The following is a 14163-nucleotide window of genomic DNA, read 5'->3' on the forward strand; positions in this document are numbered from 1 at the left end:
TACAGCCGATCACCCTCCCTAGTCTGGGTGGGCCTCGTCCAATCAGATGAAGGCCCTAAGAGAAAACAGATGGAGGTCCCCAAGGAAGAGGGGATCCCGGCTATGGCCTTCCCCTCGAGCGGCCGGCCTTGGGGGGCGGGGGGCGCCATCACTCTTCCCAGGGTGGCCTGCATCTGAGGGGCAGATGGAGCTCAAGTCTGCCTCGGGCGTTCCCGTGTTCCCTGGCCCTCCTCCCTCGGGAGTGTCAGCCCACCCCAGGGGAGACCATCACAACCATGTTGATGGCGCTGCGCACCCCCATGGGATGGCCCGTGTCCAACAGGGAAGGGGGGGGCAGGAGCACGTTCACCGGGTGGGATTTCCACCTATTCAGATGTGGAGCCAAAGACCAAGGAAGACGCTCACCGACCGTGCCAGTGCGGTGACAATAGCGTTTCATGCAAACCGTGACATCACACGCCTGCACCTGCATGCCCACACTCAGGCACACACACGCCTGCACACACACTCAGGCACACACACGCCTGCACACACACTCAGGGACACACACGCCTGCACACACACTCAGGGACACAGGCACACACACACACGCGCTCAGACACACACACTCATGCCTGCACACACACACGCTCAGACACACACACTCATGCCTGCACACACACATGCTCGGGCACACACACACTCAGGCACACGCGCACGCAGGCACGCCCTCACCGTTGGTGGACAGCAGGGAGTGGGCGGCGTTCTGCTGAGGGAGCCATTTGATCTTGTTGATTTTCTCCTCTATCTCCAGGCTCTTGAGATAGTCGAACTCCGGCTCGTGGCTCTGGAAGGTGCTGTAGACGTCGTACTCGCCCTGGCTGTGAGGCGCATTTTTACTCTGCAAGGAAACCCGATGGGGCCTGAGCTAGGACAGCAGGGGCGTGGGAACAGGCAAGAGCCGGCCCAGGGGTTAAACCCAAGGTGGCCCGACAGCAATGGCGACCGGGCGTCCAGCGGTGCCCCTGGGCCCACCAAGGGTCACCGGAAACCCAGCTTTTTCATCTCCTTGCTGTGTGGCTGTAGGACAAGCTAGCGCCTGTTTCCTGAGCACCTACTCTGTGTGGACACTGACCTAAGTGCGTCTCACGCCTCATTTCCTGTCCTCGAGGCCCCTCTATGCCGAGTACCATGACTCCCCATTTTACAAGTCAGCAAGTGGAGGCTCAGGGGTGGCTGAACCTGCCTAGGCCACGTGCCCACTACGTGTAGCTCCCTCTGCGGGGTCTGTCTGTCGCAGAGGCTGAGGCTGTGGCCTGCTCCTCGTGCCCTCGTGTCCATGGGGTGGGACGTGAGGACTGAGCATGCTCTGAAGTGACTCCCCCAGGCAGTGCCCGTCATGTCAAACTCAGGTAGGGAATTGCTTCCCAGATGCCCTCGCTGGGGGTCCCATCCTGGCGTGGGCAGCAGAGCCCCAAACTAGTGAGCTGGTGAGCCCACCACAGGCACCAGGGGCCACTTCCCAGGAGACAGCAAGTTTATGGGACAACATGACACTAACCGGAGGCCTCACCGCCTGGCAGCAAATCCAAGGCACTTACCCGGCACAATGTCACGTTCCCGGGGAATGTGTAAAAAGCACCCACTGCCACATGTCTACACCCGCCTTGCTTTCAGAACGCGTTCAAGTTCTTCAGTCTTCCTGCCTCCAATCACTCCGTGTCCCAGGAGCACTGGGTGTGACTAAGGTCAGTGGGACCGGGATTAACAACAATTAAAGGAGAAAAATTCAAAACCGAGGCTCTGGCACCCCCCGTTGAACCTCCTTCTTCAGTTTGGCAGAAAGGAGGCTGGGCTCGGCCACCCCCCGGGACACGCGCGTCCTGCTCACGGAGTCGGCTCGCTCCGGCCGCAGGCCCGGCGGGTAACGGATTGGGCTGCCCGCGTCCAGCGGGGTGTCCTTGCTTAGCCGCTTCCAGCCCGAGCTCCAGCCCGGCTGTGAGGCTGTGAGGTGGGGAGGATGATAGCACGGCTCCACCCCTGGGGCCCAGGGAGGTGACGGGGGGGACACAGGTGAGGTCTGGATGATGCTGAAGGACTGAATGCGGTCCTCTCCCCCCACATCCTTCCCTCTGCCCCCCGCTTGCCTCCCCCACGTCCTTATCCAGCATGTAATGCAGCAGGTGTCTGATGCGGGCACCGCCCTCAGAGGCAGGGTGCTGTTGTGACAGGCCACAGTCTTGGTTTCAATCCTGGTTTGTGCTCACTAGCTGGCGTGACTTCCCCAAGTGACCCTGTCTGTAAACTGTGGTGTCAGCCCCCACCCGCTGAGGTGAGCAGCAAGGGTACATGGGAAGTGCGTAGAGAGGGTGGCAAGGTGTCTGCACGTGCTGTAGTAGGTGCTCAATTAATGGGGCCTTTTGTCACCCCTTTCTTCCAGTGGTTCAGAAACAGCGCCCAGGCAGGGGGTTCCAGGCCGCCTGTCTTACCCGAATTCAGCTGGACCACCCAGGGGGCTGGGGCTCTGGGGCCTGAGACAAACAAAACCGCCACCCCTGCCTGAGGGCCAGCCCACAGCCTCCCTCCGCCCAGGATGGGAAGCGCCCATACTGTGCCAGGGCAGCCTGGCTCTGCTGGTCCCGTGTCTCCGGGTCCAGGACGCAGTGAGCAATCAGCAAACATCTGCTGAGTGGACCAGGGGCCCACCTGCCCCAGAGCTGCCCGGTCCCGCCCTGCACCCGCGCACCCTTTCCAGCCAGTTCCACGATCCTGCTGGGGGGCAGGCAAGCTCCCCAGGGACCATCCTGGTGGACCGTGGGGGCACCTGCTGAGACAGCCCCACCCCCCCTGCTCCAGGCCCCGCCCCCACCCCAGGCCCTGCCCGTCCCAGGCCCGCACCTCCCCCTCCAGGCCCTGCCCTCCGCCCCACGCACCTCTGGCTCCCGCTGGAAGATGACAACCCGGCCACCCTTGTCGCCCGTGGCCAGCAGCTCTCCCGTGTGGTTGAACTCGACAGTGGAGATGACATCGGCTGTGGGGGGCGGAGAGACAGGAAGGCAAGGCTCATTAGGACCCAGTCCCATGCTGTTCAACACAACTGGGCCCACCTCACCCCACCCAGAGGCCCTGCACCCCAAGTGGGGCCCCACCAGGCAGCAGGAGCCTGAGGGGTAGGGAGACACCTGCCCCCCCCCCCGCCCCGCTGGCCACTGGGCAGAGACCTGTTCACTCCGGCTCCTTCCTGCCTCCTGCCTCCTGCCTCCTGCCTCCCGCTCCTCCCAGAAGCAGTTTGAAGGTTCCCTTCTGTACCCGCCAGGTGACTGGGATGCAAACCTGACACTAGCCCAATTCTGGGGGCCACTGAGACCAACTATACCCCTTGCCGCCCCCCACTGAGCTCCCCTGGATGGGCCCCTGTGACCCTCACATTCCTGGTGGGGACTCATAGGCACCGTGGATCTACTTTCAACAACCGCAGATCAGACCACACCTCCCGGGTGCCACCCTCCACTCTGTTCTCCCACAGCTTCCCGGGCGATGGGCCACCTGAGTCATGGCGTGTCTCTGCTCAAAACCCTCCACTGGTCCCCAAACCGAATCCTGATCCTCATCCCTCCAACCCCCCTCCTCTGCGCAGCCCCCACTCTCGGTGATGGCAGCTCCGTCCTCTGCTGGCCGGGGCTGACTCTCTCCCCGTCGTGACCTCTGTCCTCTCTCCGCCTCATCCCACTGGCTCAGTCTTCATGCCCAATTCCACCCCCTTCTCTGCCTGTCCCCTGTGCAGGGCTCTCCTGGCCCCGCCCTGCCCGGCTGGGCTAGCCTCAGCAGGGAGGGCAGCGAGGAGCCCGCCCCACAGCCTCCAACGACCCCCATCATGTCAGAGGAAAGCAAAGGTCTCGGAGCCTGAAGCGGCCCCTGAGGCAGCCCACATCAGGAGCCCCATCTCCCCCCACCTCCCCCCGCCCCCCGCCTCCCCTGCGCGGGAACCCAGCATTGCTGCCCCCACCCTGACCCTGGGCTGGGCCCTGTGGTTTGCTTGGGCCTGCGGGACACCAGCAGACAGGCCACCAAGCCGGGCCTGGGCCACTGCCCGGAGAAGGACCTGCCCAGATGGCCCGAGCCCATCGGTCCGGGGGGTGGGGGTGGGGGGAGGGCAGGAGGAGAAGGACAGGGGACGAGTGTGTGAGACCCAGCCAAGCGCCCAGGCAGGGCCCCAGCCCAACAAGCCCGGATCAGCAGCATCAGCAGATGCGTGATGGCAAATAGTCAGTGTTGAATGCCGGGGAGCGCCCTGTTTTTAACTCAGTAAAGAGTAACGGACGCCCTCTCTCCCAGCCTCGCCTCCCTCCACCCCCACTCCTGACAGCTCCACTCCCACGCGGGCTCCCTCTTGTCTCCACAGCTGCTCTCAGCCTGGAGGGCTTTCCCCGCTGTCAGTCAATAAAGCGTTTCTCTTGTCCAGTGGCCGTCAGAGGCCCGGAGGCGCAGGGCACGCCCGCTTTGGCGGGAAAGAAACCAGGAGGAAGAGGCGTTTGGGGAGCAGATGGCGCGGGACGGATGCACCGGTCAAGAGCAACGCGCCCCGCACTCAGCTTACACAGACAACACGGGGGGCAGCTTCTGGGAAGCGCGCACTGAGGCGGGAGTGGGGTGCGGTCAGGCCCCGGTGCTGGCACTGCCCCCTCCCCCGCCCCCACACCCCCCATGGGCAAGCCCGGCCTCGCCCAGGGACACGGAGAGCCACACGCAGGGCCACAGCCCAGCAGCACTGGGTCCCCGACATGGCACTGATTCTTGCTGCTTCCTATCAGCACCCCTAAGGGGGAAAGAGCGGGGTGTCAAGTTGTGTATAAAACGTTCTTCATTATATAGACCAGTGGTCACAGCCACGCCAACAGCACACACACCGGCAGAGACAGCCCGGCGGAGATTTCCATCCTGTCAGCAGAGGTGCCTTAGGTGATTGGATTGAGATATTTTTAATTCTCTTCCTTTAATTCCCTTCTCTCCCTACTTCTCTGTCTCCTAGATTTTCTGTAATGAACACATATTTCAATAGCTCTACTGAGGTACAATGGGTACGCAAAAACGCATGTATTTTACGTATATGGTGTGATGAATGTGGACGTATGCATAATTTATGTTATGTTTATGATGGAGAAATAACCATGCTATGAAGTTAGAGTGGCAGTGTAACCAAGGCTACCCAGAGCCAACGTGGTCCATAAATGCCGGGCGGTTACCAAGGTAACGGACACTAAACGTCTGCAGGCAATTTACAACATGTACGTCAGCTTCATATCCGCCGCCCTCTGCCCCGGCCTGCAGGAGGTGTGGCTGGGAGGCCTGCTGGCAGACTCCTGCGCCGTTCCTGGGCCAGGCGGCCATCCTGGGCTGGACCTGGGCTCCAGGGCCGTGGCTGCGCGGCCATGGGCTGTCACACCCCTTCTTGAGGCTCAGTGGTGCCGTCTGAGCAGGGGGACAGTTGCATGTGCCCAGGATGGGGAGCCCCAGGGGACGATGGAGGCGAGGGGTTTGGGAGAAGAACCGCGGAGCGTGGTGGTGGTTTGTTCCGCGGCGGTGCTGGCTGAGGAAGGGGAGCGGGCACATCACAGCACCTGCCACGCACAGCACGGCCACCCCACCCCGCTCTGCCGGGGGGCCGCTCCCCTGCGTTAGAGGTGGGAAGACTGCACGCTCCCCCGCCCCCACGCACGAGGTGCCTCGCGGACGCTGCACTGACCGGAGCGCCACCTTCGCGGGCCGCCAGGCAGCTCTGATCACCATTCAGGTCTCCGCTGCCCCGGGGGAGCGCCAAGTCCTCCACGCCAGCATCTATTCCTTTGTTTGTATCACAGCATCTCCTGTGGGGCCTGGGACAGCCCTGGGGATGGGGACAGCGTGAGGCCGCGAGAGGGCGGGCCTGACCCGCAGACTCCGGCCCAGGCCCAGCAGCACCATCCGCAGGGAGTGTGGCCCGAGACCGAGTTTCCTCGCCTGTAAATTAGGTGTCGTGCGGACTGTGGTGAGGACAGGGCTGCATACAGGACAGGATGCTCAAATGGGGCTCCCCGAACCCCAGCTCCCACAGAGGCGCCCTCAGGCGGGGTCAGGACAGCATGGGGAGGGTCCAGAGAACCGGGACTGTGGGACGTGCTGGACCAGGACAGGGCACAGTAACAGCCGACCCTGGGTCCTCCCTGGACACGTTACAGCGCGGCCTCAGCAGGTTTGGGCATCTTCCCTGTGTGATGCGGCCACCTGTCTAATGCTACACGTTCCCGTCACCCCAAGAAACTCTGCGCCCCAGCGGTCACTGCCCCCTCCCGGCCACCGTGGACGTGCCTGTCCTGGACGTTTCACATGGCGGGAATCCTACGACCTGTGGCCTGGGCCAGCCTCTCCCTCGGCCTCAGGCTCTCAGGTTCGCCGGCTGGAGCGATGGTCTCTGTCCTTTTTTCGGCCGATGACACTCCCCTGGGGTCGCATGCTTTTACAGACGCCCCGCTCCCTTCAGGCAGAAACCCAGGCCCCAGAAGAGGGGGCGCGGGGGAGGGAGCCTGGGAATGGCCCTGGAACCCTGACCACGCTTGGCCCACATCTGCCAGCGGAGGGGCCAGAGCAAGTGGGGGCCAGCGCTGCCCCCTCAGGGTGCCTCAGGGCCAGGGCTGGGGCTGCCAGCTCCTCCCGGCCAGGCCGGACGGCCCCTGTAGAGTGGCTGTAGGCCTGGCCCGCACAGAGGCAGATGGGCCTGGGGACAGGGGACCGGGCAGCTGGGGGTCTGCCTGTGGTCAGCAGGACCCGGTCAGGCTGCGGGCCTGTTTCTAGGCCAGGTCGGATGGTGCTCACGGCAGCAGTGACGCCCAGATGGGGTCCAGCACAGCCCTCCAGGCGCCACCCCTCACTCAGACCCCTGTGGGCCCTCCAGGTGGTCAGTGGCCCGAGGCCAGAGCTACAGGGTCAGGCAGGGGACCCAGGAGCCCACCTGCTCCCGCCTCTCCTTGCAGCACAAGCTCCTGAAAGCCCAGAGGCAGCGTCGCCCGTCCTCTCTCCTGCAGACGGAGGTCCCAGGGCCCCGCCCCGGCCCCGGATCAGAATCACTGGTGCCTGGAATCTGCATTTGACAAGGTCCCCGGGCGCTGAGGTCTGAGAGCCACTGGGAAGCGCTGACCAGGCTGTGACGGGAGACCCCACTTTAAAAGCCCCCCGATTCTCAGCAAGTTACAGACGTGCCTGAGCCTGCTCACCCGTCCCTGAAGGGATGTGAGGGTTTCGTGAGGCAACAGATATCTAAGTGCCTGGCAATGAACACCTGCCTGGAAAGTGTTAGTGCGGTCAGTACCGGGCTGTTCTCATCATGCACCCAAACCAAGTCCCAGACCGTGGGGTACGGAGAGGAGGGGGGAGGGCAGGAATCACTAATGAGACGAAGACAGAGAGGGCCTGGCATGTGGCGAACCTGCGGCCGGGTCCTGGGTCCTGACTCCGAATCCCACCCTCTCCTGCTCTCATCCCCCAACCCCTGCCCCTGAGCCTCAGTTTCCCTCCGTGTGTGATGGCGACAGGAACTGCCCAGGACAGAGGGCTCTGCCAACTGTCAAGCGCTGCCCCGTGCCAGCGTGAGGAGCCGCCGTGGGGAGGGACGTGGGGCCTGGTGCTGGCCCGACCGGTGGCCGTGTCCGGGCAGCTGGCCTCGCTGGCTCCTCCCCCTCCCTGCCTCCCGCAGGCGCGGCCTCTGCCCAGGCAGGCGAGTGGGGCCAAACTGCCAGCTGACAGACCAGACACCTTCGGGCCGCATCACATCAGCGTGCCCATCAGAGCCCTGGCCAAGCCGTGTCTGCTCCAGGTGCAGGGGAGACGCGGCTCAGGCCTGAGCGGGGTGCTGAGGTCATGCCTGGCAAAGCCGGCCAAGCCCGCTGCCGCCTCTCCCGCCCCTGCCTGGCCCAGGCTGTGTCACGGCTCTCCTGGAAGGCTGGCCGCCTTCTCCTGGCCCAGTCGCCCCGCGGCCAGAGGGACTTTCCCGAAACTGCAACATCCTCACCACGACCATGATCCTCCCAAAGCCTCCTGTGGCTCCCACTCCCCCTCCCCCCTCGCTGCCAGCACAGCCCAGGTGTTCTGCATTTTCCTGAACGGGGCCATTTATCCATTCAGTATTTACTGAGCACCTACTGGGTGCCAGCCCCTGTACGAGGCACTGAGCATTCGGAGGTGGCCGGGGGGAGCCCCCAGACTAAGTGAGCTCTGGGTGCTGTACACACAGCCAGGCTCCTGCCTCCCCCCGCCTCATGGAGAGGCCCCGGATCCCTGCCTCTGGGGGACAGGGAGGGAGGACGGGGGTGACAGGGGCTGCAGGCAGTGTCAGGACCTGCACAAGAGGGGCTGGAACAGCAGTGACCGCCCCAACATCAGGGGCACCCCAAGGTGGCTGAGGGTGAGGGTGTGGGCTGGGAGGCGGATGGGCAGGGCCCCTCCCGCTCCGGGTGGCAGCTCCACCTCCCGCCTCGGTAGGCTCCATCCCCTCACCTGTCAGGTCCCTCGGGGTTGGGACTGAAAGGGGAGCTGCGGGTGGAGGCCTGGCCCGGGGCCCACCCAGCTGCCTGGGCTCCCCTCTCCAGCGCTCCCAGCTGCCTGGGCCAGGACACCAGGCCGTGAACAAGGAGTGGCTGGGAGATGTTCCCGTCCTGGCAGCACACCGGTCATCCTGGCAGGACCTGGGCCCAGCACGGGGGGCAGGGGGGCGGGGGGGGGGAACGGGGGGTGCGGGAGGGCGGGCTCGCTCACTGAGAACCCACCACAGCCAGGCACCCAGGCACCAGCTAGAAGCCTCGCCCACAGGGTGCTCCACCCTCCAGCCGCCCTGGGAGTGCGAGGCAGTTTGCCGTTTCCACGTAGGGAAACCGAGGCCCCAAAGATGCTCGTCCTCGTGCTGGGAGCGTCTACGTTGGTTGGACCCCAAGGCCTGTGCTCCTGGCACTGCAGGGCGTGGCGGGGCCGGCCCGGGTCCCTTCACTGCGAGACGGCCACGCACCTCCGAGGGGAGTCCAGCGCGCCTCCCGCCCGGTGCCCTGCGCCCCGGCCACACAGGCCCTCTTCCCACCCAGGACCCCGGCTCCCATATGAAGATAAGCACACCGGCCGGCCGGCGTGGCTCCGTGGTTGAGTGTCGACCTATGCACCAGGAGGTCATGGTTCGATTCCTGGTCAGGGCACAGGCTGGGTTGCAGGCTGGGTCCCCAGTAGGGGGCGTGCAGGAGGCAGCTGATCAATGGTTCTCTCTCATCATTGATGTTTCTGTCTCTCTCTCCCTCTCCCTTTCTCTCTGAAATCAATAAAAACCTATTTTTAAAAATGAGCACAGGAGGCACCCTCAGGCAGGGCCACCAGCTGGGGGTTCCCAAGCTCCTTCCTGGTTTTTTCCTGGAGACACAGACCTCTAGCCCAAGTGTATTACCCTGCCGAGCAGATGACACTGTCCAGCGAGGTGGGCCGGTGTGGGGACCACTCACAGACCGACCTCATACCCTGGTGGGGGGCCTTCAGGGCTGGCATGCCTCGCCTGCCCTTCCAGAAAGTCAGGGTGGCGACTGCCTCCACCTCCTGGCCTGGGCCCACGGGAGGGCGTCGGCCACAGGTGGACGCCGGGGCCCGGGCTGGGCAGGTGCGTCTGGCTGGTTTCCGGAGGAGCCTGGGACTGCGCCCTCACCTCACGTGTCCTTTCCATCCCCGCACGCGTGTCCCTGGGAGGTGCCAGGCGCACTGGCTGTGACGGCGACCGTCGTGACTCCAGGACTGCGTGTAGGATGAAGAAGATGCAGAGACCGAGGGTGGGACCAAAGTGTGGGCAGCAGCTCGGGGCTCCACACAATGCAAAGCCCTAAACCCCGGAGCATCCTGGCCCAGGAGCCGACGAGCTGGGCCTGAGGTCGCTGCTGCTCCGCTCTGCACGACCCATGGGCCTGGCAGCCAAGTGGCTCCAGGGGCCACAACCACGGAGTGGGGACCACAGTTCAGCTCCCAAGTGCCTGGCCGTGAGCTCGGGGGTCAAGCCACCACCAGTCCTGGCTCTGGGAGGCCCTAAAAAAGCCCCTGAGGAGGACCCACCGGTCAAGGGCATGCGTGTCCCCTTGCCCTCCCGACCGACAACACCTTCCAGGCCAGCTGGTAGACCAGGAGGCAGAGGAGCCGGTGAGCCGAGGCCAGAAGGAGTCACAGGGCTAATGAGAGAATGAGAGCCGTCGGAGTTCTGCAATTACTGCGCCCGGCGGGAAGCAGCACAGCTCCCACAGCTGCGGGAGTCCCTCCACCAGGATGCCACTCAGCGTGCCCAGCATGAGAGAGAGGGGGGCCCAGGGCAGCTCTGTGCCCCTTAAAGGGGCAGATGGGTCCTCTGCGGGTCGGAGCCCGGGCGACAGAAGCTCAGGGAGCCGGCACCAGGGCCTGGTTTGAAGGCGAGAATGACAGGAACGGCTCCGTCCTCTTCCTTGGCTCCCCGCCCCTCCCTGTGCTTTATTGATATTTTTTTAAAGGATGGAAACAGGGGCTGAGCGAGGCAGGGAGGGCCAGCTCCCTGGAGCCCTCACTGTCCTCTCTGAGCTCAGAACCCCTTCCTCTGGTGAATGTTTAGTCCTGGGGGTTAAACACGCTACCCTCCGCCGTTCCCCCCATCAGAGCGGGAGTCAGGCCCGCTCCCGCCCAGGCCATCACCGCGCTGTTCGCGTTGGCTGTGGCCGCTCAGGGTCTGGGTGTGGTTATCTGTAACGTGGGCGGCGGTGGCTGCGTGAGGGAACCAGAAACTCTGCAACTGCATGACCTCCCAGCACACCGCGGGGCCGGGCGCTGCCGTGTGAAAGACGGGACTCGCGCGTTCTTTAGTATAAGGATACCTCAATGTTATGTGGCCCATACTTATCTAGGGGGAAAAATTGTTTTCTGAAGTCAAATTTAACTTGGGCAAACTGTCTTTCTGTTCGCAAAACCTGGTGACCCTATCAGGGCCCCAGACTGTTCTGGAGAGCCTAAGCAGTAATCCCAGCAGGGTGGAGGCGGGGAGAGGTACGCAGGGGGGCGGGGAGGGATGGGCTTTCTCAGAATCTCTCTGGGTCAGCGCCCTCTATCTGAGAATCCCTGAGCCGGGAAAAGCAGATCCCACAATTTCCGAGTGGTCTCTGCAGCTCTTGGGGCTCAGCCACAGTTGTATCTGTCTCCTCATTTCACAGATGAGGAAACCGAGAAGGATGAAAGGAACTTCCCAAGGTCACGGCGCTCCCGAGAGGAGCTGGGTCCCGGTGACCGGAGCCTGCTTTCCTCTCCCCTCTGTGGGCCCAGCACAGCGCTGGAACCTGGCTCTTAGCAGACACTCAACGGCTGAAGGGACGAATGAATGAATACGTAAATGAACAAATGAATGGGGGATGAAGGAATACGTGAACACCACCGTGAGGACACGCCTTCTCTTTGAACTCAGCCGCAGGAGGAGAATCCCCAGTTTAATGATGGGAAGGGATCCCAAGGGCCAGCCCACAGCAGCGAAGCAAACACTTTCATTACTGTTTGTGGCTTCCGGGCTCATTAGCAAGTCCCAGGGCCCCTGAGGCGGTTAGGTGGGGGAGGGGCCTGCCGTGACACGGGGAGGGCCAGGTCTGGGAGGCAGCCCGCCTGGAATCCAGATGCTGACATGGCAACATCAAGAAAACCTCATTTGCAAACCCGGATCAGTGCCGTCCTGATGGTCATAGAGAAGAGGAATGGGCGCGAACAAGCGCGGCCGTGGCCATGGCGTCGCCACGGAGTAAAGGCGGGCTGCTGTCCCCCGGCACCATTGGGTGACTGACGGATTCGGCTCCATTCTTTGTTTTGTATCCCGGCAGGAGAGTCTCTGCCCTTACTTTATCTACCATCCTCCTCATTAATAACAGGCAGATGATGCTCATATAAATACATAATCACAGCCACGACAATCCGATGAAACAGGCCCCGGCCTGTTTCAGTGCGGTGCGGGGCCGGCCCTTTGCGGCGCCCGTTATCGGCACTACCGTGTGCACTTTTGAACAGCTTAAGACCTTCTTGCCTTCCTGCTGTCTTTCCTTCTGCTTCCGCAAGTGCATCTGACACACTTGTTTACCACGTGAACCCACGTCCACTCCTGGAGTGGCCAACGTGACCCAACCCTGGCCGGCGTGGACCAGACTTCCCGTGACGCTGAGAAACGACGCTGGGTGTCGGTGTGCCTTTCAAAGCCCCCTCTTGTTGTGTGCACTTCATGCCTGAGAAAAATAAACCGTCTCATGCTCCTCGCTTCCTCATTCCTATGTCAAAACACTCGCGCTTCAGTGAGTGGGCTGAAGGGTGGCCCTGCAGGAGATGCGTCCACTGTCCAATCCCCAGAACCGACCTTATTTGGAAAAAGGCTCTTTGCAGATGCAATGAAGGCGAGGATCTCGAGATGCTATCACCCTGATTCTCCAAGTGGACCCTAAATCCAGTGACAAGTGTCTTAAGAAGGGACACACAGAGGAGAGGCACGCTGAGGAGGAGGCAATGTGACAAGGGAGGCAGAAATTGGAGTGATGCGGCCATAAGCCAAGGAATGCCAGCAGCCTGAGACGCTGGAAGAAGCAAGGATGGATTCTCCCCTGGGATGGGGGGGGTTGGGGGGGCTCCAGGGGAACACAGCCCCCCTCACCTGACTTCAGACTTCTGGCTGCAGAACTGTACAAACATACACTCGCGTTGTCTGAAGCCACTGAGTTTGAGGCAGTCCCAGAAAACCAGCACACTCACTAATGAGACGTGAACCCTGATGATGGCCAACCTGGCCTGGTCAATACGGACCCAGTGTTGAACTATTGAATCGATACCCCCTCCCCTAGGAACTGGCCTTCAGGCCACTTCACAATGGACATGCCACTTGCCTAGACCACAATCCACTTGCTAAGACCATTCTCTCTCCCCTCCTGATTTCCCAGAATCCGGACCTGCACAGAGAAAATTCTCTGCCCAGAAAAAGCCTGCCTCGAGTCCTTTAAAAGCCGCTGACTCCCGTCACTGGGGGCTGGAGCCATCCAGGCTCAGCCCCCTGGTGTGCGGATGAGCGAATAAATTCGTAACCCCTCACCACTCTGGCCTCGTGCGTTCCTCTCTCGGGGCCTAACACCCAGCAAGAACAGGAGGCAGAGAGTCAGGAACAATGGGCACAATCCTCCAAAACCCCAGCAGATTTCATGAGCATTTATTGCTGGAAACGCAACAGTTTGAAGTCCGGTGCTCTCAGACAATACACTGAAAGTCCTTAAACTATTTTAAACTATTCAAGAGTGGGTAAAAACACACTGAAAATGATGTACAGCAAAGTCACCATTCAGAGCCACGCTGCCCAGTACGGTAGCCACCAACCACATGTGCCACTGGGCCCTGCAATGTGGCTAGCCTGGACTCAGACGGACTGTAAGCATAAAACGCACACCAGATCTCAAAGACGCCGTGTGAAATGTCTCAACAATAATCTCAGTATTGATGATATGGTGATCTTATTTTGGATATATAAATTATTAAAATTAATTGCACCTATTTCTCTTTACTAGGAAATTTAAAATTACACATATAGCTGACATTACATTGCTATAACTCAGCTCCGACATAGAGAACGCTGAAGATTTGATGATTATTGGGAATTTTAAAATTGTGTGTGCCATTTGGTTGGTTTTAAAAAATTTAAATGGCAGAGGAGACTAGAATCCCAAAACTATGCAAAAACACCCAAAAGGGATCAAATCTATAATAATAAAAGCATAATATGCTAATTAGACCGGATGACCTTCCGGACAAAGCCTGGGCTGCGAGGGCCGAGCCCCTTGCACCAATTTCGCGCACTGGGTCTCTAGTGTTAAATAAACTGATAAACGAATAGCAAGGATAACTGAAGGCCTCTTATCAGCAGTTCTGCACCACATGACCACACCCCACACTGCCCGCAGGTGACTGGGTCGAGCAGTAGACAATCCCCTTCAGAGGCAGCCAATCATCAGGCTGCCCAGAGAGCTGAGCCAATCATGTTCCTCTCCCAGGGATCTGGGGTGGGAATGTGGGCGGGAGTTCAGGAAAGGTAAGGATTCCTTGAGGTTGCAGGGCAGGCAAGCTGAGGCCCATATTTACAGCAGGAAATGCTTGTCAAGAATTCAAATT

At 61.3% G+C, this 14163-nt stretch overlaps 1 protein-coding gene across 3 annotated transcripts in view; it reads right to left on the reverse strand.

Moving 5' to 3' along the window:
• The window catches only part of PPP2R2C (protein phosphatase 2 regulatory subunit Bgamma), an 83348-nt gene that overhangs the window by 29295 nt on the left and 39890 nt on the right, over positions 1–14163 (reverse strand). For all 3 annotated transcript variants that reach the window (XM_059675935.1, XM_059675944.1, XM_059675927.1), the window contains exons 2-3: positions 2913–3010; positions 715–880 (exon numbers count right to left, since the gene is read on the reverse strand). In XM_059675935.1, the coding sequence (XP_059531918.1) occupies positions 715–880; positions 2913–3010 (264 nt within the window). The remainder of the gene's footprint in view (positions 1–714; positions 881–2912; positions 3011–14163) is intronic.

The sequence above is a fragment of the Myotis daubentonii genome, chromosome 1 (assembly GCF_963259705.1).
Source record: "Myotis daubentonii chromosome 1, mMyoDau2.1, whole genome shotgun sequence".
Lineage (NCBI taxonomy): Eukaryota > Metazoa > Chordata > Mammalia > Chiroptera > Vespertilionidae > Myotis > Myotis daubentonii.